Here is a 25,793-nt window from a genome sequence, read left to right as displayed (position 1 = left end):
CATGTTTGTGTGAGTGTGTATGTGTGGGGGTGTGCAGGTGGGGGGGAGTTCTCACCTGAAGCCCCACACTGTGACATTGGGGAGGAAAAGAATGGGTGAGATAAGAGAAAATGTGACGGGGGCTTCTTGCAGCCTTTCACAGGGCTGGGGTGAGAGCTGAGGGGACAGGGCACAATACTGTCGACAGCATGTTGAGAAAAAGAAACAAGTACTCCAAAAAACAGCTTTCATTAGTTTGCAGCCTGCTTTCGCAGAAAGTCTCTGTTGAGGGTGTGGGGCTGGAAGGGGTGAGAGAGACACACACACCTTTGCGCACACTCAGACACACACACACACTGCGGGTCTCAGAGAGGTGAGCTGAGTCACGCATAGGCAATGAAAGGGGGGAGAGGAAACCTTTGCCCACCACTGGCTGCCTGTTGCCACCTCTGCCCGGAGCCTCTGGCAACTTATTTGTATAAGTAAAAAGTTGAGGTTTGAAGTTGATACACTATTGCATCCAAGGAAGTTGGAAGTCAATGTTTTTTTTTTTCTTTTTTTCTCCCTTACCTCACTTTTCTACTCCTTTTTCCCTTCCCCTTTCTTGTAGTCATGGAACAGGGAGTAAGAATGTGAAGTTCCTAACAAGACCGGGGCAATATGTACCATACACTTGGTTCAGAGTAAAGATTGAAATGAACCAAAACCCCTGAAGTGGGAGATGACTCTTGTTGGAGTCAGCTTAGCAGCTCACTCTAACACAGTCTGATCAACCTGTATGTGAGATTGTATGTGAGTATTGTGTGAATGTGTAGGCTAGAGCAACTTGAATAGCCTTGTTGGGCATAGCTTATTGTAATATTAGACAAGTATTTGTACAAATATAAAGGAACTAATTACGCTTAATTGCACACTTGCTATTTTTTTTGTCCAAATAATACAAGAATAAAAAAAAACTATTGAAAATCTCTATTTTGAGTGGCTTGAACTCAATTTTATGACAATGTGCTGAGAACAAATGTAGTTGATAAAGTGGTTTCAGAAAAAGACTATCACAGTAAACAAATCCAAAGAATGAGAATCCTAAAGTTTGTTTGTTTGGTTGTTGGTTTTTTGGGAGAATTGAGTGACTGTAAGCATCTGATTAGTTTGGTTAGTTATAACTTGACATGTGAGGGGAGGTGATAAGAGGAGCAATAGACTTTCACCTGTATTGACCACCAAGAATCCAAAGCAGAAGGGATCAAAAGTTATAAACACCAAAACTCCCAACAGATTATTTTTATGGTAGAGTTTCAAGAGAAAGAAGAATGGAAAGAAAAGGGGATGGTCCTCTTAGCTCACATCTTTTTGAGCCCACAAATAAGAATGTTGTGGTTGAGTACATTCTTAGATAATGAAGGGACGAATATGTCTCCCTATCCCTGAAGTCTATAACTGTCTACCAGAGAGAAGAGAAGAAAAAGGAGAGAAAAAAGTAGTATTCAATAAAATGTGATAGTATATTTAAAATTGCATTCTTAACATAGTGATAGGGAAACCACTGAATGACTGCAAAAAAAAAAAATATTTAAAGAGCTGCACTACAGTATCTTCTACTCAGCGGTGGGATTCAAATATGTGAACAACCGGTTCTCTATGTGGATGCCTCTCCCGGAAGTCCATTCTGGGCCTGGGCAACAATGGTTCTGCCGAAGTGGTATGAACCGGCTGAATTCCACCACTGCTTCTACTCCTACAAACCTTCCAATAAATGAGAACGTTTTTTTTCAAAGAGTCTTCCAAATGCAGTTTATCAACTATTTTAAAAACTGATTGTTATTTTTCAAGAACTCTAAGAAGATAAATTTCAATATGTAAAATAGTTGATTGTATAACTATGCAAAACAGAATGGTGCTGATAATATGTGCTCTTCCTTAAGAAGGATATCACACAGGTAGGACACTCCAGTCAGAAAAGCCTCCATCATTAATCTCAATCTCCATTCCAAAAAAAGGAATAAAATGGTTTGGCATGTTGTTAGGGATCTTTTGCATTTTTATAGGTAAGCACAAATTATTTTTACCTGAGCTCAGAAATTACTCTTTTCAAAAGTCTGGATGCCTGAAACACAATTCTGTCAGAGAGATGACAATCCAGTCTGGAAGATATTGCAGTAATCAAGACCAAAGTTTGCCAATGCATTATGAAATATGACCAACTGATTTCTCTTTTGACTGCAATTCCATTAATTGGCCCCCATCCAATCTTGCTACTGATTTAGAATTTCTCCAGTCTTTTCTGATTCATATAGAAAGAAAGAAAGCTAGTGTTCCTGTGTCACATGCACACACACACACAAACACACACACACACACACACAGAGAGAGAGAGAGAGAGAGAGAGAGAGAGAGAGACTGAGAGAGAGAGAGAGAGAGAGAGAAGTGGGGAAATAAGTAATATTTTTATAATTTATTACTTTACAATATGTACAGCCAGACCAATTCTAGGCAGATTCTGGACAGAATGGAACACAAAGACAAAAATATAAAACCCAAATAAATTTTAAATATAATGAACAGTCAATCTACAGCACAGGGATACTCAGGGCTTTTTTTGTCATAGAATGCCCAGAATGGAGTTCCGGCATCTTTTTTGGATGGAACTTTGTAGGGTAGGCAAGTCAGGTTGTATGACGTGTGTGAGTTTTGGCACCTTTTTTTTTTTTTTTTTAGAAAAAAAACACTGGAGATACTTGAAGTAATGAACCTAAGGGCCTTGGAATATTTTCTGTACCCTAATCATAATTAGTTGATCATTAAGGTTATTATTCAAAGAAAAGCTATCTTGATGCATGTAAAGAAATGACAGGAACAATTATGGTGTAAACATCCAGAATACTCCAGTGGTAGTGGAATAGAACAGCCATATATTTATTAGCTATATTTAAACTCTGTGAAATGTGTATTCCAGAGGAAATTTACTACTAGCTTAGTTTCTGCAGTTCCTTATTTTTCCATATTCTCCTATTTTTCTTGATGCTTATCAGAGTCAAGTAAATGAGGGAAGGCTAATTAATTAATTCATCAGTCAGAGAAGAGATACAAATACTTTTGCTGATATACAGTCAGAGGTGAGATTCAGCCAGTTCGCACCAGTTCAGTAGAACCGGTAACTAATTTTTTGTTGCCTGGGCCCAGAATGGACTTCTGGAAGTGGCATCCATACAGAGAACCAGTTGTTCATATATACCACCACTGTATGCAGTTCATTCAAGCCCAAAATTATAAAAACAAGCAAACTCATATTTGTAATTCTGCCATTTATGGAATTAACAATCCTATAAATTGAGAGCTCTTCAAAATGAAAATTGTATTTCTAAAATTCAATCTTTCTTTCATATTCTTCTTCTTAGTAGGTCTTTGTGGTTCATTTGAAGCCTCAGAACAATAATGTAAAATTTGGGGAGGAAAATGCAACCCAGCATTCCAGCACTGAAAAATAAAATAGAAAATGTCTCCACAGCTACTGAGTATTTTCCCTTGGAAGTCAGATAGGATGGAATAAAAGCTAACCAAACACTACAGAAGACCAACATGCTTAGCTTCATTGAAACTATCAAATAATATTCTGGCAAAAAAGGCCACAGTGAAATAGGCACTAGCCAAGAAGCCCAAGTAGCCCAATACAGAGTAAAACATGAGTACAGACCCTCCATTACATTCCAATACAATTTCTTTAGACATTGAATGGATGTCAGCATTTGGAAATGGAGGGGAGTTTATCAACCACATGGCACAGATGTGTATTTGAATGAGAGAACAGGAAATTATAATAGAATTGGCCAGTCTCCTTCCCACCAACTTTCTCAACCTAGATCCTGGTTTTGTGGCCATGAATGCCAAAACCACACAAGAAAGAGCCACTGAGAACACAATGCCAAAAGTAATTTGTTGGAGGAGACATGTCACTTTCTGGGGGCAGCCAATGAATAACAATGTAGTAAGAAAACACAGCATAAGAGAGAAAAGGAGACTGAAGGTGAGGTTCCTATTGTTGGCTTTGACAATGGGAATATTGTGCTGTTTTATAAATGCTCCAAGCATCAAAACTGTCACAAAAGAAAAGAAAAGGGAAAGGAAAGCTAAACTGAATCCCAAATGTTCTTCATGAGATAAGTAGGTTACAGTCTTAGGAATACAGAAATCCTGGCTCTTGCTTGGATATTTTCCAGCTTCACAGTTGTAGCAATCATTAGTATCTGAAATATGGAATCAGTTTCACATAGTTAGCAAATATATGCTATTATTATCACCACAAATGAGCAAAACCAGCTTTTACTACAGAAAACTATTTTACATGATCAATAGGATACTGAATAATCCTGATTCTAGATTTTTTTTAAAGGGACAACAGCCTTAAACTTTCAAAAAGCTTTTATGAAAAGTTTCTGAATTTATTCAGGAGTGATGGAATAAGAAGACACATTCAATTTTCAATGATTAAGTGTTAAAGGAGCAATAACAAGGAAGAGGCCACATTGGATAAGGATGCTAAATTATTCTGATAAGAAAAAGATTGTGATCTCTCAAATGAACATACCACAAAATTGAACATATATAAAGAAATGCAAAATAACAAATGTGGGCTTGAAAGACAGTTTTTGCATAGAACATTTTTGATCTATGCTCTCAGCATCTGATCAGGAAAGGCTATTCTGAGCATAATATACCATTATAAATGCCAATTAAAAGACTATTAAAAGAGTATTCCTGAATCTGTTTTCTCCAAGCTGGGAAAACACAGGCAAATAAGATTTGAGGCATATTGCTGGTACAAAGGAGGTTGATCCATTTGTTTCCCAATAACAAAGGAATTTGTTCTTAGAGGTAGCTACAGAGAGAAAAATGGGGTTCTGAGATTTTGTAAAGGGGGACTGGTCCTTGGTGTGCAGCTTGTGGGGCATAGACTGTGTATGTACTGGTTTGTATGTGGGCTTGAGGAAGGTGTGGGTTGCCTATGTGAATTTTCTAGTGTGTCACAATCAACAGGTCAATCTTAATTGTCCTTCCTAGTTTCTATTGGCTTGCCTTTGCTGTGTAGATGGTATCTGGGCAGCCTTTTTATGGGTGTGGGAAGTGTGACTGAACAGATTCTTTGGTCAATTGCTCTTGCCCCGGTACTTGGTTTTGGTACTTGGTTTTGCTATTGTCAGTTGATGGCTCAATAGAGATGCAGTTTAGCAATCTATTGTTACATTGTATCTCCCATAGTTTCCAGCCTCAGCAGATCATGGGTTTTAGTTAATGGTTGAGGGATAGCTGAGATTGGGGGGGGAAAGTTAATTTTATTGATTTATTAAAATAAAATACTTAACATATATAAACAAGTGCAAAATAATAAATATAGACATGAAAGATAGTTTTTATATATAACATTTTTGGCCTAAAGTCTACATCTGGTCAGGAAAGGCTATTCTGAATATAATAGAACATTTTAATTGTCAAATAAAAGGCAAAAATCAATAGGAAGGTGATTAAAATTGAAAGCACTTATACAGTAAATGCCATTATATAATCTATAGTGAGATTTCATCTAAACTATTCTATATAGTTTTCATTAGAACATCTGTACAAAAAAAGTGCAAAAATAGAACAATTTGTTTTTGTTTTTTGTTTTGTTTTTTTGTAGAGAGTCTGAACAAATTCTCTGCAAGGGAACAGTATAGTATCATGGATTGTAGCTCAGAACAAAGATAGATAAAGAAGGACATGATAAAGATAGGTAACATTGTACACAATACGGAAAGTGTCAGAAGCTTTTTTTTTTTCCTCTCTGGGTATTAGAAGTTGAGAGTCAATGCAGGGAGATACATCAATAATAAATAAAAAGGGTTTTGATGCATGACAGAAAGCTAAATTTGGAATCTATTTGCATCAGATATTTCAATAACCACTAATATAGACAGTTTTGAAACTCATGAAAAAATTAGATTAACAATGTCAAGTATCTTGACAGCTTGTTATCTCTTAAATCATTGACCCATGCCTTTAAAATCAACTGCTAGGGAGAAATAAAAACAGGAGTTTTTTATTTGAATTATCCTTCTGAGTTTTCTAAATGTATTTGGGTAACTACTACATGACACAGAACTTGCAGATACATATGTCTTAAGCTTGACCCTAAATGGATATTATGGGGGAGGTGGTTTCTCTTATATGGTGTTCCATTTAAACAAAAGGGAGAAAATATGTAGTTTTAAAATAAGTCTTTTTAAAAGCATATTCTATTGCTCAGAGGTACAAACATGATTTTAGATAATGATTCTAGAACAGGGGTATCAAACTGCCGGCCCATGGGCCAGATGCATCATAGGGAAACCATGCCCACCCCATTGACGGCAATAGGGAAAAAGTCATGATACGTCGCGACACCCCTGCTCTAGAAGGAACTTTTATTTTCCCATACATTCAGCAATTGGCAATATACCAGTGTAAACAGTATAATTATCCCCCCCCCTCTCTTTCTTTCTCTCTCTCTCTCTCATTTTTTTTTTTTTACCTTGCTCCTCTGAAATTTTTCCTTCAGGACATGGGATGCAGATGTAGTAACAAAATGGCTCTCCTTCTTTCACTTTCTTTCTTGTACCAGGATTGCAATTCTCACTGCATAGAGAAAGAGATTGTGCCTAAATATATGAAAAAGGAGATTATCATCTACAGCATAAGGTTTAAGTTGCAAAAGATGTTATCAACACAGCATGAAAGTTCTGTTTGATGACAACTATATTACTTGCTCATAACTCCAATACACCATAACCATTTCCCAGACATTATCCATAAAAATATTAAATAACAAAAAGGGTATCATACAACTTATTTTTATACCTATAGACTACAGCATTGAATCATTTTTTTTCATTCTTAGGCATGCTTTTTTTTCATTGTAACTTTTATTAAGTTCAGCCAACCATCAATGCATGAGTGCAAAGTGCACCATAATTCAAACCTATTTGGATTTGGAACTCTCTCTTCTAATTTCCACCCATCCTTTTGTGTCACTTAGAGAATAATGCATCATCTCAGTAGATTTGATTCATAGTGTTGAACAATTTTCCCCAAACATATCACTGATTTTTCCATTGTCACCATTTACTGGAGCATATGCAGCTATAATCAGCCTCTGCATTCCAATTTCATATGTAATCACAACAATCTAGGTCAGTGATGCTGAACCTTTTAGAGACCGAGTGCCCAAACCACAACCCAAAACCCACTTACGTATCCTTGGGTGCTGGGTGGGCATGGCCAATTGGATGGGTGTGGCCAATTGGGTGGGCATGGCCAATTGGGTGGGCATGGCTGCGATGGTAACAACAGACTGGGTGGGAATTAAAAAGTTCAATCAATCAATTCCAACTTTGCGAGATCTTTTTTTTCCCATGAGAAGTTGAAATTGATTGATTGAACCTTTTTTTTTTTTTTGCACACAGTGGCAGAGGCCTAAAATGAAAAGGTTTTATAAAACCCAGCTGAAGGCCTAGGACTGGGGCAACAGCGCGGGTGCCCACAGAGAGGGCCATAGGTTCGCCACCATGGGTCTAGGTGATACCAACTTATATTTTGTGATCTATATTATAGCCTTTTCATTAATAATTAAATAAACACATTCACCACATGTATTGATCAAACAATTCACATAAAATCCATAGTAAAAGTCAGTTCCACCAAACCAAGAATTATTAGCAACCCATGGGAAGATGAATTGGAAGAAGATGAATGTGGCTTTAAATTGGAGAAAGTAACATCAATAACCCTATATAATGCTGATAATATTACTCTGAAAGCCAAAAATGCAAAAGATCTGTGAGCACTAAAAATAAAAATCAAAGAGTACAGTGAAAAATTGGGAGTAAAATTTAAAAAGACCAAACTAATAATATAAAATTGACAGTGAAGATATCAAACTGGTAAATATCTTCAGCTTTTTAGAATCAACCATTAACAATAAAGAAACATGAACTGAAGAAATATGTGTCAGACTAACACTTGATAGAACAGCCATGAAGGTTGTGGAAATGATATTCAGATGCCATATTGTATTTATACTTATAGGTTCAGAAATGTTTTTATGACACTTTATGGAAGTGAAAGAATGGATTGTGAAGAAACAGGATAGAAAAAAATATTGATGCTTTTGAAATTTGGTGTTGAAGAAGATTTTTAAAGAATGCCATGGACAGTCAAGAAAACAAACAAAAGGATCCTTGAACAAACCAATCCAGAGTTCTCATTTTGAGGTAAAGTTATAATTTCAAATTATTCTACTGTATACCCATTGCACAAAGATGCTAGCATTCTGGAGAAGGTTCTAATGCCAAGAAAGGTGGGAAAAAAGAGGATGACTTAGTGACAATTGGAGAACTTGAAGGAGCAGTTTAGGGATAGATTGTAATGAAGAAAATCTATCTATGTTGTTTCTAAGAGCCAGCATTGATTTTCTGGCAGATTAATTGTATTATTATTGATTTGTGTTGTGAGTTTTTATGTTTTAAAACATAAAACATTTGCCACTAATCACTTGTTTGAGAAGTTCAGCTATATAAATAATACTAAATGAATAAATAACATAATCAGTCAATGGAGTCTGATTTTCACATCAACCTATATCAACCAAGATGACATTAATTCATAGTTTGTCACAACTATTTTATCTCTTTGATTCATAATTAAATTTAGATCTTCATTTCATTACACAAAATGTTGTGATAAAATGTGCTATCAATTAGCAATAGCAATAGCACTTAGACCTATATACCATTTCAGTGTCTGTCTTACAGCACTCTTTGAGCGGTTTACAACATCAGCATATCACCTCCAAGACTCTGGATCCTCATTTTACTAACCTCAGAAAGATAGAAGACTGGGTCAACTTTGAGCCAGTCAGAATCAAACTCCTGGATATGAGAAGAGTTAGTCTGAAATACTGTACTCTAACCACTGCACCACCATGCACCAATAAATTTCAGGATTATTCTAATTAAATAGGGGTTCATTCAACAAGGGTATAAAGGAACAAAAATGTGGGATTTTACTTAATATTTAGGGATTATTTCTTTAAAAAAAAAGTCTGAAATATTTTTTAGAAATTATTTTCAATTCTGAAAACAGACCGCTGTGTTTTCATTTATGTCTTTGATGTTTCTTATACAATAGTTGATAATAAAACAATCATTTCTTAAAATTTGATCTAGCAATAAATGCAGCCTATTCAATTCAATATCAGTTTACGTGGCCATCTGAAAGTTGGCCTGGGTAATACAGTATCTTCAACATAGTAAGTTCTGTGGAAGATGTAAGTCAGAGTCTGAATGCAGTAGTAAATTGAATTACTATAGAGTTAAAAATGTGCTTGAAACCTGTCAAGACAATAAAACTCTTAATGTATATCTCTTTTATCTTGGAAATAAGTAGCTTATCTACTTTAGAAAGGATGTGTAAGATTTACAACCATTTTGTTAGTCTAAGGGAAAAGGACTGAATTTTTAAGCTGCACTTAATTTACCAGCACTAGCAGTTTTGGGATAGAAACAGTATGACCACAATCTATTAGTAGCTGCAAGGCCAAATTATTGCATTGTGCTGTTTGAGGGCTAACTTTGTGGTTGGTATCTGTTCTGAAAACACTGAACTCTAAATCCTTGAAATAGCATTCACAGTCCTGTATGACTTAAGACTTGAAAACCCAATTAAATATATGCTAGATAGTATTTTCTGTCAGCTGGGCCTGGTTTAATTCCATTAACTTTTACCATCAAAAATAAGATTTTTTATAAATGTTCAGTGAGAGTTAAAAGACTACCCAATATATATTTGATGAGAACTTGAATCTCACCTGATTAAACCATATGTGCCATGTTATGGCATCCTCATTAAAGGCGAGAATTTGTTCTGAAACAGTCCCAGGATTCAACCACCCAACTTTTGCTCTGTAAAATGATTCATTGGAAGAAATTACCCAGTTCATCACATCAAATCCCACCACTAACTCCCCATTATGGTCAACAGAAATTTGATCACCAGCACTGTTGTTAAAAGATATAATTCTCAGATAATAAGGGAGCTATAAGGAAAAATAAAATGAAAGAATCACAATTGTTTGCATTTGGAATAACTATATTGGATCTTATACACTGAGATGCACACATATTTGCTGTGGATGGGCAAAATGGAAACATTTTTAATTATTCTACTAAATTGAACAAAGTTTATTTTTTTAAATAATTTATAAAATTGTACTTAAGATATCCGCAGAGCTAATTCAGAAATAGTGGTTTGTCCGATGTATGTGGTGGGACAAGCGGTGCATGGGATTTCGTATACTCCTTGATTTTCTAACTCAATTTTGTCTTTGGGGTTTCTTAGGATAGTGGATATTTTTCTGTTTGTGCAGAATGCTGATTTCTTAATTTGTAAAAAGTATCTTCCATTTTCAATGTTGTCACTCCCTTTTCTGATTTTTCAGTTGGCTGGGCCTGTTGGTCAATTGGGTTCATTGTCTTAGTGTTTAGTTGTTCTAATTTTCCTTTTATTTTCTGGATTGTTAATTCTTTGCTTGTAGTCAAGATCTGTGTTTATATATTTAAGCTAGCACCTTGTTTCTTTGTGTTGCTTCTTATTTTGTCAGAAGCTGAAAGAATAATAATAATAATAATAATAATAATAATAATAATAATAATAATAACTGGAGAAGATAACAAAATACAAAGACCTACAAATAGAAATAGAAAGACTGTGGCAAAAGCAAGCAAGGGTAGTACCAATAGTAATAGGCTCCTTGGGTGCAATCCCAAAACAACTGGAGCACCACTTGAACACCATTGGCATTGACAAATTCGCTATTAGTCAATTGCAAAAGGCGGCCTTATTAGGAACTGCTTCCATCCTGCGACGATATCTGTAATACCATCAAACATCCACATCTGCCTATCCCAGGTCCTGGATAAGGACTCGATAGGTAGACAAAATGCCAAATCCAGTCTGAACATCTGGCTGACTGTGCGATGATCAATAATAATAATAATAATGATGTTGGAAGGGACCTTGGAGGTCATCTAGTCCAATCCCCTGCTCAGGCAGGAAATCCTATACCAGTGATGGTGAACCTTTTAGAGAGCGAGTGCCCAAACTGCAACCCAAAACCTACTTATGTATTGTCGGGTGCTGGGTGGGTATGGCCCATTGGGTGGGCATGACCCATTGGATGGGCATGGCTTCGGTGATAATGGCAGACTGGGTGGGAATAAAAAGTTCAATCTATCAATTCCAACTTTGCAAGATCTTTTTTTTCCCATGAGAAGTTGAAATTGATTGATTGAACCTTTTTTTTTTGCAAATGGCGGCAGAGGCCTAAAGCAAAAAGGTTTTATAAAACTCAGCTGAAGGCCTAGGAATAGGGTGATGGTGTGTATGCCCACAGAAAGGGCTCCGCAGGGCACCTGTGGCATGCATGCCATAAGTTCGCCACCACGGCCCTATGCCATTTCAGACAAATTGCTGTCCAGTCTCTTCTTAAAAACTTCCAGTATTGGAGCATTCACCGCTTCTGGAGGCAGGTTGTTCCACTGGTTAATTGTTCTAACTGTCAAGAAGTTTCTCCTTAGTTCTAGGTTGCTTCTCTCCTTGATTAGCTTCCATCCGTTGCTTCTTTCCTGCTTCAGGTGATTTGGAAAATAGCTTAACTCCCTATTCTTTGTGGCAGCCCCTGAGATATTGGAACACTGCTATCATGTCCCACCTCATCCTTCTCTTCATTAAACTAGACATACCCAGTTCCAGCAGCCGTTCCTTATATGCTTTAGCCTCCAGTCTCCTAATCATCTTTGTTGCTCTTCTCTGTACTCTTTCTAGAGTCTCAATATCTTTTTTACATCATGGTGACCAAAACTGGATGCAGTATTCCAAGTGTGGCCTTACCAAGGCATTGTAAAATGGTATTAATACTTCATGTGATCTTGATTTCGTATATTGATTTCACATGAAAAGGTTTTTTCCTGATCTTTATCCATATTCTCTTGATAGTATGTTAAGTTGAAGACTTGAGTATCAAATGTTAAAAATATTTTTTTGTCTTTTGTAGCCGGGTATGGGACATCTATTTCATGTTTTATAGGTGGTTTTTATAGTAGAATTTTTTTAAGAGTTTATAATCCAAGGTGTTCCATCATCTTGTGTAATAACATATGCTTCTCATGCAGGCAAATAGGAAAGCTATTCCCCAAGTATACAATTTTATTATGCTTAAGGGAAACTTGGCTTGAAGCCCAGACTCAGATAAAACTCTTTGTTGCTCCTTGACACTTTCACTTTTGCAGACTACAGCTGAAAAAGGGGAAAAACACAAATTCTTGGGCTGCTTATATGGGTTGGAGACCCTATTGGACTATAAAGACTACATACAAAAACAAAATGAGTGTTCCATATCCAGCCTTAAATGGTAAAAAAAAATCATCTTTAACACCTGTCTTTAAAGGTTGCAGCTTGATATATCAACAAGAAAATGCTAATGAATCTCAGAAAGAAATTCTTTCCATGTTGAAATCAGTCCAAGAGACAATTGTTTTATTTCAGGATGAGACTAGAAATAATGCAAATGAGCTAAAAGAACATTTTTTTAACCTAAACTTACAAATCTAGACAATGACTGGAGCTCTCTCTTCCTCTTTATTTCTGACAACACCAACCCTGTCAATAGGTTGGGATGTGAGAGGATGACTGGCTCAAAGTCACTTAGTGAACTTCCACAGCTGAGAACATGAGTCTTCTCTGTGTCAGCCATGCACCTCAGTTGCTATCTAATTATTCTTTTAGTGGCTGAAATATTATGGATTGAAAGAGAAATAAAGGTTTGGATGCATCCTGACAGAGAAGTACCTTTTTTAAACAAGCATTAAAATCAAGCACATTTGGTATAAATCTGAAAAGAAGAAACTTTTTTCACAGTTAAATTTATAATGCTATACCTTTTGGTGTTTCTTCATAGGGATAATTAAATTGAAATTAACTTCCAGGAAAAGATTGCTTGTCCCACAATGTTATGACAATATATATGATGATGATAGATGTCAGTTTAAATATATACACAGAAGAGATTCTAATATATATTAATTTAGATTGAATAATATTTCAACACTTGCTGCACCCAAACTTATTGCCTTTACTGGGTGATGTCATAGAGAACATATTTATAATGGCAGAAGAAGAAATGGAAATAAGGTAAATGTTAAAAAGCTTGGTTTCTTACTTAATTTCATCAAACACTATCAGAAGTGGTTCTTCTGTGATGGTTAATATATTGGAGACATTAAAGCTATGAGAAGCAATGACATCAATGATAAAGTCTCCTGACTGATGATAGATGGCAAGTGAGGAACATGCAACCCACATTTAACAGTGGGAATCTTGCATAATATGCAAGGAATTAGTAGAAACAGTAATGCCATCATTCTGCACACAGATCTCTCCCCTGTTCCATCCATTGTTTGCTGAGTTATTTTTTCAATCCTCTATTGAAATGTCCTGTTTGTATCTAAAGGTTTTAGTGGAAAATATAAGTTATTAGAGAGCAGATATGAGAATCTGTGGTTGTGCCTATATCTTGGCCATATCTGTAAATGATAGAAAGTATCATCATTTTGTAATTTTCTACCTTGAATTCCTATTCACTGTAAAATAGTATAGACTTGGCATTTAGTAATTGAAAATATCAGTTAGAACAGATTCATACTTGTTCGTAGCTCCTGCCTACAACCTCTGAATGCCATAGGAGATATATATTACCTTTCCTAGTTTTATTATTCGGTTACTGTATGTTACCACCTGCAGCCACTCTATTCAAGTGGTCTGAGTTTGGCAAGCAGCAACATTAATTACAGTACTTCTGATAATAAAGTTGAGGAATCCCCAAGGAACTGCAGATAGGAACATGTTTGTCGGATACAAACAGAAGTTTTCTCTTTAATTTTGTTGGAAAGGGGAAGACATTGTGAATTTTGAAGACCTGGGGATAAAATGTCAGTAAGTATGAATGTATTCTTTATTATTGTTAAAATCCTTTAACAACTTATATTGTCTGAATAAATATAAAAAGAACTAAAAAATAAAACAAATTACAAACAAGAATAAAAAATAAGAACATGACTAATAACAGAAAAAATAAAAGAATAAAAATATGAACCATCTAGATATATCAACTATATATCAAGTATGAAACAATATATGAAAGTTAAAATTAAAACAAAGAAACCATTCTTTTAATTGTCATGAAATCCAGTACAGAAGGATACAATATTTTTATTCACTTGACCAATGAAAAAACAGAGAAGAATATATCTGATTTTCTGAAACACTCTTGAGAAGAACAAAAAACTGTCATTTTAAAACCATCTAAAAGAAATGTTCATTGAAGGGTTTCCAATGAAGATCAGAAATTAAGTTTAAAAGAACAACTTTGAACCATTTCACACAAAGCATAATCCACAAGTTGATTTTTGTTTCCATTCTTGCACAGAGTAGTGTTGATTTCTCTCAAAACTGAATAGTGTAGAGTTACAATCCTTTCCATGATCTTCTGTGAGGGAAGCTGGGCAAATATATTGATGACAGCTATTTTGTCAACAGAACACCTTCAGCAAATAAGAGTTATTTATCTTGTAGTTGCTATATTTCATTATTGCTTTATTCCTTTAGTCTGTCTTCAACTTCTATGACAACCCAATATTATAAGGACTCTTAAGAAAATACGAAAACAGCTCTGTTTCATATGCTCATAATTATATAAGCAAATCACTGCACACTGAATTTCAAGAAATGTCTTGTTTGTGTGTATTTTCATATGCAAAGTATAACACAGCACATCTAGCCAAACTGTACAGATCTGGCTTTCCGTGAAATTTCAGACTTATTTTATGAAGCCTCTGTGGGATTCCAGTACATCTGCCATTCCGGAAAAACTGATATAAATTTACATTGTTATAATTCTGAAAAAAATAATAAGTATGGAGAAATACAAAAAGGTTCATGGCTTATTATTCTTTAATGTTATATAAATGAATAAGAGGAAGAAACAAGAAGCATTAGATCAGACAATAGGATGATTTCAAAATATATATGATTCCAGAAGAGAATACCATACAGTGGGAGCTTTATCATACAGATTTGACAAAGGTCAGTTTGCACAAACTACAGCAGGCAATCTAGACAAATTCAGACATGCTCTACCAAGTTTTGTTCTCTACCAAGTTTTGTTAATATATAAGAGAGATAATATTGATAATCAATGAAAGAAGCATAGCTATATTAGCAATAGCAACCAAGGAACATCCATTGTTAAGGATAATTAGGTTTAGGGCACTAATGAAACTAGATTCTACTTCTGGAGCATGTCTCAAGATCCATCTGGTGTGGGCACTAACCCGAGTGTAGACGCCAGGGCGTTTGGGGGCAGCACAGACATCTCCCCAGCTCACTACACCAGCCAAAACCCAATCTCCATTCCATGGACAAAGCAATGGTCCCCCTGAGTCCCCCTGTAAAATAAAGAAATAAAGCATTACTCTCCAAGAATATAACATGAATTTTCTGTCAGAAAGGATTCTTACATATGACTGATAGGTGAATCTTACTTCGACACTAGAAATATGATCATATCATACTATCCAAAGGCTGTGAGCAAGACAATTTGGGTGGGACAAACTACTCTGTATTTCAAGAAAAAAAATGATGGGAAGGTTCAGAAGGAATAATCTCACTGACTTCCACTCATGTCTCACAGCATCTTCTACATTGGGTGATTGCCTCTCTCCACCTAATGGTAAACTGATCTTGTTCTATCAGCATACTTATAACAAAAGCAAATACTGAAAACATTCACAAAATCAAAAAGGGAATAAATGTTGCTCAGGGAAATAGATGTATACAAACAAAACAAATAGATGTATACAAACAAAATACCTTAACAGTAATTTCATTAGCAGATGTCTTCACAATGGAAAGGAACTAGCTCACATTAAAAGGTGCATTAAAATGCATGGGCATACAGAAGCCACTTAATGTTTATTTAATTATTCAATACATATTATGACTGGTGCTACATTGCAGAATGTTTAATGGTGTTTAAATGTTTAATTTAATATCTTTAACCAGTCCCTTGAAAATTTGATATCTATATTCAGGAAACATCCTAGAATTTATGAATAATTTTGGCAATATAGCAAGTTCCTGTTCTCACCCCAGTTCCTGCCAATCTAGTGGTTCGAAAGTGTTCAAATGCAAGTAGATCAATATGTAGCACTTCAGTGGGAAGATAACAGTACTCCATAACATCATGCTGGCCACATGACCATGGAAATGTCTTTGGACAGTGCTGGCTCAATGGCCTTGAAACAGAGATGAGTCGGCAATATAGACTAGGAGAGTAAAATCTGCAGAAACTCATTTATCTTTCCCTTTACTTATATGTATAGTTGGGGGGGAAATGCAAGCTGCTTAGAAAAATAAGATTGGGGGAAAAAAGAATGTTGCATTCAGTATGATGTAAAGGTTAGGTTAGTAGGCTAAAAACCAGGAGACCATGAGTTCTAGTCCAACCCTAGGCACAAAACTAGCTGGGTAGCCTTGGCCAAGTCATTCTCTCTAAGCCCTAGAAAGAAGGCAAGGGCAAACCACTCCAACAAAATCTTGCCAAGGAGGAGGAGTGAACTTCTTGGCAGCACGACGTATTCCTTGGGGGCTTCCTAAGAATTGTCACTTTCCAGCTGTTTGGGGAGGTCTGCCTAGTCCTAGACAGATCAGAGCTGTCCTGTAGGGACAGTGAAGAAGGAAAGGATAGTTTGGCAGCACAGGAGAGATCACAATCTCCTGGAGAGCTGAACAGAAGCTTCCAAGGCCAGCAGCTGTCAGACAGCCATTGCGAGCTGTCACAAGCCGGGCATTTGCTTCCAAGAATCAGAAAGAAAATTGGAGAATCTCCTGGGTGAGCTGATCAAGAGATTGTTAAAAGGAGGAAAACTTTCTCTTTTAAATGCTGGAAATGCTGAGGGGTGGAATAAGAAGAATTTGAAGCCATGGAGAAAAGGGGGGAGCGGACCCTTAAACTGCTCCTGTTCCTCCTCTGGAATTTCAGCGGCAAAAAAGTGGAAGGCAATAAATCAATGTAAAGACTGTGGAATTTAAAAAGCCTACTGAAAACAATTGGACTAATAGAACTGATTTGAGAGTAAATACTGTAAAAGTAAATTGTTTGCTTTTTCCTTTAATTGGGTTGCTTCTTTTTCTTCAGCTTCCTTCTTCTAAAGCAGAAGACTAAGTGACCTTGAACAACATCTGCTGGGCTCACTGATAAGAAATGAGACATTAATTGCATTTAACACAGAAACTGTTTCTTGTTTTGGAGAATGGTGGATTGCCTTATGGAGGTTTTATTTATCTCCTTTTTTTTGGATTAAGGCATGAAGAGTCTGAAATAAAGAAGTGTAAATTGTACTTTTTCCTGCCCTTGGACTTTTGAGGTGGGATTTTTCTCCTATTTTTGTTTCTTTCCTCCTCTTCTTGGAACATTTTGGGATTATAATAGCACACTGACATTTGGATTATAAATCATTGGATAAGATGAAGAAGATCACAACACACCTAACAACAGCCCCCTCAACACTACAGAGTCCGGTGGTGCAGAAAACACTGGACTCTACAATACAACAAGATAAATTTAATATGGAACTGAAAAATATGATACAGGCATTACATACAGACTTCAAGGAAGGGTTAGGTAAATTAGAAGAGGAATTAAAAGAGGTCAAAGAATTGATGGGGAAAAGTGAAAAAAGACTGCAACAAATGGAAGGGAAAATTGAATTAATGGATAAGAGAGTAGAGGAGATGGACAATCAACTGACATTAACAGATAGGAACCAGGAAAAAACGATTATCTCTCTAGAGATGGATAGAGCTGATTATTACTTAAAATTCCAGAATGTTGAAGAAGAAAAGGGAGAGAATTTAGCAGACGTGATGGCTGAAATATTAGCAGAAGCACTGGAGGGAAGCAAGGAAAAGATAATTAATGATATAAATGAGATATTTAGAATACATACTAGATATGCAAAGAGAAATAAGCTTCCTAGAGAGGTCCATATAAGGTTTACTAAAAAAGCATTAAGGGCAGATATATTACAGAAACTGAGAAATGTCACAATAAAATATAAAGGAAGAGACATAGTGATATTAAAGCAGATTCCAAGAAGAGTGAGAGACTTGAGAAAGGAGTATCAATTTTTGACAAAAGTCTTAATTGAAAAAGGGATAAATTTTAGATAGTTAATACCAGAAGGAGTAATGGTAAACTGGCAAGAACAGAGACACAAACTAGACACATTAGAGAAAGCAGAGCTTTTTTATGATCACTACTTTAGACAGCAAGAAGAAGAAAGGCTGAGAAGGGAAAGAGGAATTAAAATCTTGCCAAGAAAAGAGACTTGACCAGGAAATCAACAGAAGTCAACAATGACTCAAAAGCATATGCACACAAATTATTATTACCTGGCAAGCATCCTTCTTTCCTTCCATGTAACCTGCACATATCATGTCATCTTTTATTATGGTTGCCATCCCAGGCTCCTTAAAGTCACTATAAAGAGTCTCACAGGTAGCCCTGTCAATAAGGGGAAGAAGCACTTCCTGCAAAATCTCGGGTTCAGGAAGTGGGACTGAAAGAAAGAGAAAAGAAAGTTATTTCTTCAGATTCCATCAAAGGAAAAAACAGAACATCTAGGTAAAAGAAGGAATTTCAACAAACTGAACAGCTTGTCAATGTATTTACTGCTGCTGAAATTTAAACAAATTTAAACAATTAAATCAAACAATTCATCAAATATTATACATGCTGTTCTTTAAACAGTTATTTAAATTACACAAATTCTAAATAATATTAAAGATGCATAAGCTCCTTTCTCCTGCATGTGTCCAGGCAGTTATTAAAATCCTTGATAACTTAATTCTATTTTTACTCATTGTTTTTCATCCAGAAAAAGTATCCTTGATGTCAGGCTTTCTGAATCTATCTGAAACACTTGCTCCATTCCAACAAAGCCAATTAGTAGAAGTTGGGGGCAGGGTAAGGTTCTATTTATTTTTTTATTGTTTTATTATTATTATTTTGGTGTTAAGGATTTTGTGCTTAGCTTGTTTCTGGCTTGTATTTAAGATACAAGTTTTTGTAAAAGGTCTAAAAAACCCCAGCCATTGGATAAAACAGGTTCACACTTATGACAAGATAACTCATTTAATGACTACAGTGACTCACTTAATAACCATCATAAAAATGGTCATAGAATTGAGGCTGGTCATGTAATGCCTTGACTTACAATCACAACTTATAACCAAACTTCTGATGCCGATTTGGGTTATACGTCAAGGACTGTATTTCTACTAATAATTTTGGAACATATATACCTATGAGTAGCTACAAACATCAACAGATATGTGACTGATATATATAGAGAAATAATATAGAAATATATCTGATAGCCTCACCTTGTGATTTAATGTTCCCCCATCCTGCAACCCAACAACCCAATCTGGGAGGGAAGACAATGGAAAGTCCTGGTAAACAGGCAGGCTGGATACGCTGGGTGAAATTCACAGAGCTTTCAAGTTCCATTAGTGCAATATCATTGCCTTTTGAGAGCCCAATGTAGTTGGAGTGAATGATAATTTGCTTCACATTCATTAGTACCGACTCTGGTCCTGGATAGGAGAGATTGTAGGATCCCAAAAGAACGGCAAATAGAGAGGGATCTGAGAGACTGTAGACAGAGAAATTGGCTAATAAAATATAAGCAGGAATTTGAGAATGAAAACAGATATATTGTTTAAAATTCAGCTAGGAAGAGGAGGAGGTTGAAATTAGGTAGTTAAGAGAAAGTTTAAAAGGTATTTTAATTGTGGTGAGGAAATAGGAAAAGAAATCTTGTGGGGAGATTGGGCTTTATGCCTCAATAATTTAAAAAAAAACATGATAGAATCTATTAGAAAAAGTGTGACTGAAAACTTACTTCCTTAGGAATGGGAGAACAGTGTTAGTCATGAGTGTCAAATATTAACTAATAGCTTGAATGTATGGTTTCTCCATGAAAGAATGGTAGAAACTGACCTCCAGGATGCCAGATCTCTTGGTAAAGGAAATGAAGTTTTATAAATTAGTTTCAGAAATCTGAGAATCAACCCTGTGGGGTTTTGTATGAATGGAGTGACGTTTGGAAACTGTTCTCACCTGCTAAAGCAATGTGCTGCTGTGAGAACCCAGCGTGAGGCAATGAGGGTTCCCCCACAATGATGTGAGTCTAAAATCTGTATGCTGGCCTGCCATGGCCATGAACCCACCTCAGCTTCTGTACCTCCTACTATTCGGGCAGAGGGGATAAATCGGCCACAAGCTGTGGGAAGAGCAAGATAGGCAGGTTAGTGTCTGGGTCCTGAGTTCCATGCAGTTGAAAACTTTATGGAAAACTTTATTCACCTGGAAGTGGTTGGGCCTCTGTAATGTCTGTGAAGACAAGAAGAGAAACATAAAAAGAGACTGAATGGACCAAGAAGGGTAGCCAAAGATAAAACAAAATATGTTACATTGGATCACTTTTTAGATTAACAATGTCTATGATGACATTGTTTAGAGTTAATTATTCATTAATTAATAATTAACATATGAGACTTGGAACTTTAAAAATAAGCTGTGTGTCATTTAAAAATGGTCATTCCCATTTTAGCACATATCACTACTTCACTTATCTGTAGTAAATAAAGGTACAGATCTGAAGGAATTCTTGACCCAATACCATCCAATGAATTTCAGGGCTTGGGAGGATTTGTGTGAGATAAAAGGAGTAAGACAACTTCAGCACTTTTTTAAAATCAAACTAAAAGATTACTTTGATTCCAAAATAAAATCAATTTGATGAGAAATAAATGAGGAAATAATATAATGTATGCATATGTGTATGGATAATGAGGACATAAGGATGGTGTGTAACACTAGATAGATCAATTTTATTTTTTCATATTTCCTCTCTCCATTTTCTTTTGCTTCCTTCTTATTTCATCTCCATTCTTTCCTTAATTCCATGTTTCCTTGAAAATAAAACCTTCCCCAATATAAGCCCTAATTTTGGGGGGTGGGCCTAATATAAGCCCTACCTCCAAAATAGGCCCTAGTTATGGGGTGAGGCACACACCTACAAATCAAGCTAGGGTGGGGTTGGGGGATGGAGCTGCCCCATGTGCCCTGGCAGACAGGCCTCTCCTTCCTAGCCCACTTCTTCTGCGGCGTCCCCAGGCCTGCATTTCACATTCAAGCTATTCTGCAAGGCCTCTGCAATTGAGAACCAAGCTTTGGATTAAATCCATTGTTCTATTATTGGCTGGAGAGGCCTTCTGGAAAGGCCTGACTGTGAAATGCTCCATTCTGAGCTACAGAATGAAGCTGCTCCTTCAGTCACAGAAGAAGTGGGCTGGCTGGGCAGGGCTGACAGTGCCAGAGGTGAATAGAAAATCCAGCCCACAAAAATAAGACCTAGTGCCTGTTTTGGAAGCAAATAATAATAATAATAGTAGCAGTAATAGTAGTACTAGTAGTAGTAACACCAGGTTTTATTGTTGGGGAAACATGGTAGATTTATATACTTAGATTTATATACCATTCCACAGTGCTTTACAGCCCTCTCTAAGCAGTTTACAGAGTCAGCATATTACTCCCAACAATCTGGATCCTCATTTTACCGATCTTGGAAGGATGGAAGGCTGAGTCAACCTTAATGCTGCATATGTTGAAAGGGAATAGTGTGATGGATAGGTTCATAAGCATGTATGTCTGCCCTGTACATGAAATTAAGCAAAGCATATGTCTCTGTTTCAAATGTGGGCATTCATAATCTGTACCATTGTTTCCTTTTCCATCAGATCCTACTTGGTAACAAAATAATAATGAAGCTGGGTAACAAAATAATAATAAAACCAATAACATACATATTGCTGTACCCAAGAAATTTCAAGAATCAATATTTAAAAAAAAATTCCCCCAAATCTCCTTAAATGATTTCCTATGTCATTTTGGGGAGCCGCAAAGATAATAGGGGAAAAAATGCAACCAGAAGAAATGATTTATCTGTGCTATGGTATTATCTCTATTTTTAAGAATACTTTTGGAAAATGCATGTCTTGGTCAGTTTTTTTTTTTAAAAAAAGACAAACAACGAAATAATATATGCAATATCAGTAGCTTTCTTTCATGCTGGAAAAATATGCCTACCAGCTCCTTGAGGAAGGCAGGGAAAATAATTAGACAAACAGAAGTTAAAAAGCATTCCTGAAGGACCATTGGAATGGATCAATTTCACCAATTTTACTACTGGTAAATGGATAACTTGCAATTTCTCATATTCTTAATCATATCTATTTTATGAAAAGATGGTCTGTCCTGGAAACAATTTTGTAAGAGTATCCAAAACATGTGGCCCCCAGAGCACAATGATTTTTGACTGCTAATTTAGTTTATACCTTATGTATTTTCCTTTTTTGTCTATATATGTATGTGAGAAAAGACAAAAATAGCAAGAAGGAAGAAAAGGTTTCAAAACTAACCCAGGCCAGGCCCACAGAATGTCAGAAGTCATACTTTTTCCGTTTTACTCTGATCCCTATGTAAATATATCTAAATGTACGTGAAAACATTTGAATCTAGATTTCTGAGTCCTAAGCCAACATTCTGTCTAACATTTTGTAAGAGACAGAATTACTGAACTTAACATTAAATAGCAACACAGTAGCACACCTTTACTAATTTTCCTCAAAACACACAAAAACTAGTTGTTACAAACAGTTTCCAGGTGGTGAATCAGTTCCTTTCTGTTCTTCAAACTGTAAAACAAAATTTCTGTGGCAGGATAAAAAAGTAATTTTGTCCCATTTCAAGAGTAGCCCAAATGATCATTCCTTATATTTCCTTGATCCATTGCTGAATGTAATCCTAGATCCAATGCACAGCAACATCCTCTCTGTAAGTGAAGAAACCTTGCAATGGAATGATAAACTAGCTTTAGCAATAGATGACTCCAGTAGTGGGATTCTTCTGGTTCGCACCATTTTGGCAGAACTGGTAACTAATTTTTTGTTGCCCAGGCCCAGAATGGACTTCTGGAAGCGGCATCCACACAAAGAAGTGGTTGTTCACATATTTGAATCCCACCATTAGATGACAGCCCATATATGATAAGATTTAGAGTGCCCAATTATCACCATGCAATGACATCATGGGGTCACGATGGGTCGGACACGACTTCACAATTAACAACAACGACATCATAAATTGAAGTATCATTTCAAGGGAAATTCTAGACAACAATGAAGAAGCAGCTGTCTTTGTATCTCTTTGCTACCATCTAGTGATTTTCCACATTTTTCCAGCCAAAATATGGTACACCTACACTTTACCATGAAAATCAAGTGTAATCTTGGATTCACTGTAATTAAAGTATGGTAGTCAATCAATCAACAGATAGACAGACAACGTGAATTTTACCCTTTCATTTCATATTTCTGAATTTACACTTAAGCCTTTCACCTTTAAAGTTTTCTATATTTAATTTAAACTTTTATGCTTTCTTACTTATATGATGGTAATTGTGCATACTATTCTGATTCTGGGGTTACAAATGTAATAAATAATTGTATTCAATGCATTTTTGAAATGGCAGTAAGCAAGGAAATAAACTTTATAAATAAATTTATAAATAAATCTTTTAGCTTGTACCTCCTAACACTGAAGAAAACAGATATATAATTTTTGACTCTATTTCCTACAGCTCTGATCCATGTAGATTGGATTAAGAGAGTTGGGTCTAGAAGGTCATTGGGTTGCCCTTGTAAATAATTTCTAATATTTATCTAATATTTATTTCGATTCTGAAAAACACTTAGTCCTAAAGGTAATTTTTTTAAAAAGGGAGAAAGAAGGCATCTGTAATGTAAACCTCAGGAAATACTACATTAACAAGAGTATGAATCATGAATAATCACATCTGAATAAATCTTATCAATTCAAACTTTACAAAAACCATATTAAATCCAAACATACAGTACTTTTAAAATATCCAATAAAACAAAACAAACCCTTTCTCAGACTCCAAATAATAAATTCAAATTATTTTTAGTAAAAAAAAAAGAACATTACTTAATACTCTGCTATTTAACAATTCTGTATAAAGCCAGCCTCAGCTAGATATACAACAGTTGGATGAATGCCCTGGAATCTATGAGTCAAAGTAACTATTTTGTTATCTACATTTAGCAAACAAATGCATATATCATCGGACCACCCAGTAGATTCTTTCCCCAACTTCAGAAATTTCTCTCCTTAAGAATTTCTTTTAAAAAATGTTTTGATTAAAATAGGAAAGAAATACCTAATATATTTTCATATATTCTATTACCAGGTCTAGGATCTTACCCAATTGCATTCATTTAACAGTAGAACCATTTTTAAAATCAAAACAAATAAAATAAAATTAGTAAACTGCCCTGGGCTAAATAGTTGAGGAAGTCTGGGAGTTGAAGTCCACAAGTCATAAAAGGGCAAGTTTGAAGACCCCTGGGCTAAACTTTACCTTTTGTAAAAAAAAAAAAAAAAAAGGGGGGGGGAGATTTCTCTCATCATCTGTTCATGTTTAATGTTTGTATTAAATTTTTCAAAGTAATAAAAAAATGGATACCTAGTAAACAAGGAGGGATGAACTTCTTTGTATTTTATACACCCAGTTTTGAAAAAAAATAAAAAATAAGAAAAAAAATATTCTCTTACCTATTAGAAGAGAGAGAAGGACCAGTCCTTCAATCCCAAGAAATCTCACCATCTTTGTTTATGAGTCTATCTTGACTGATTTTAAGTCAAGTAATGAAACAAGAAAGAAGTTAAAAGGTAGACAAAGCATAGAAGAATATGAATAACTGTCACTGTACTCTGACCTCCTTTTGTAAACTTTATACTCTCTAAATAGCTCCTCCTAGCATCTTAAAGGAAACAGTTTGTTGTTTTTGTTTAAATAAATTACCTGTGATTAACTTCTCCAAGGGGACTGAGAGTTAACACTTAACTCCTTCCTATGGTAGGGTGGAGCCTTTTTAATTGTATTATTCAAAGAAATGGGTAGGACTGTAAGAACCCAGATAGATCAAAGACCAATCAAGTATTTACAAAGAGCCTAAAAGGAGTACAGAAAAGCAACTATGTTATGTGACTGTTCATTCCAGAGTGGCCATCTTTTCAAAGAATACTGTATTTGAACATAGGGTGTGCATTTAAGTTTTCTGACTTAATATACCTTTACAGATTTCTGGGACCATTCGTGTCCTACTGACCCCACTGATTGGAGCTTCTGGATGTAGTATAATGACTGTGGAGGACACCATATTTGTAAAATATCACAGGTCTTTTCTTGAAAAAGCAAACTTACAATAATTTCATATTTGAGATAGAAAAACCAGCAATGGACCCACTGTAGGCCCGTGGCTTGGTTCTTCTTCAGTAAAGTTATTTATGCCCCAGAAACAATGAAGTTCTTTTTATTTGTCTAAGAATGTAACGTGAACTGTACAATGAAATAGCTATGCAGCCTGTATGTCTTATATTCTGTCTGTTCAAAATCATATAGTCAATTATTGTTCAGCTTATGATGACTTTATGGATGCATTTGTTTGTTTGTTTGCTTGCTTGTTTGTTTATTTATTTATTT

General features: G+C 35.6%; 1 protein-coding gene across 1 annotated transcript; it reads right to left on the bottom strand.

The window, feature by feature from the left end:
• Positions 1-13,968: 13,968 nt before the first annotated feature.
• LOC120309048 (serine protease 27-like) lies at positions 13,969-25,028 on the bottom strand. The gene is made up of 6 exons (XM_039345847.1): positions 24,863-25,028; positions 20,531-20,557; positions 20,285-20,447; positions 19,546-19,817; positions 18,553-18,719; positions 13,969-15,545 (listed from the first exon to the last, which is right to left on the bottom strand). The coding sequence occupies exons 1-6, from the start codon at positions 24,912-24,914 to the stop codon at positions 15,264-15,266; spliced, it is 963 nt and encodes a 320-aa protein (XP_039201781.1). The 5' UTR covers positions 24,915-25,028; the 3' UTR covers positions 13,969-15,263.
• Positions 25,029-25,793: the final 765 nt, after the last annotated feature.

The sequence above is a fragment of the Crotalus tigris genome, unplaced genomic scaffold (assembly GCF_016545835.1).
Source record: "Crotalus tigris isolate CLP2741 ecotype Arizona unplaced genomic scaffold, ASM1654583v1 scf7180000017977.1317863, whole genome shotgun sequence".
Lineage (NCBI taxonomy): Eukaryota > Metazoa > Chordata > Lepidosauria > Squamata > Viperidae > Crotalus > Crotalus tigris.
This window is presented reverse-complemented; position numbering and strand designations above follow the sequence as displayed.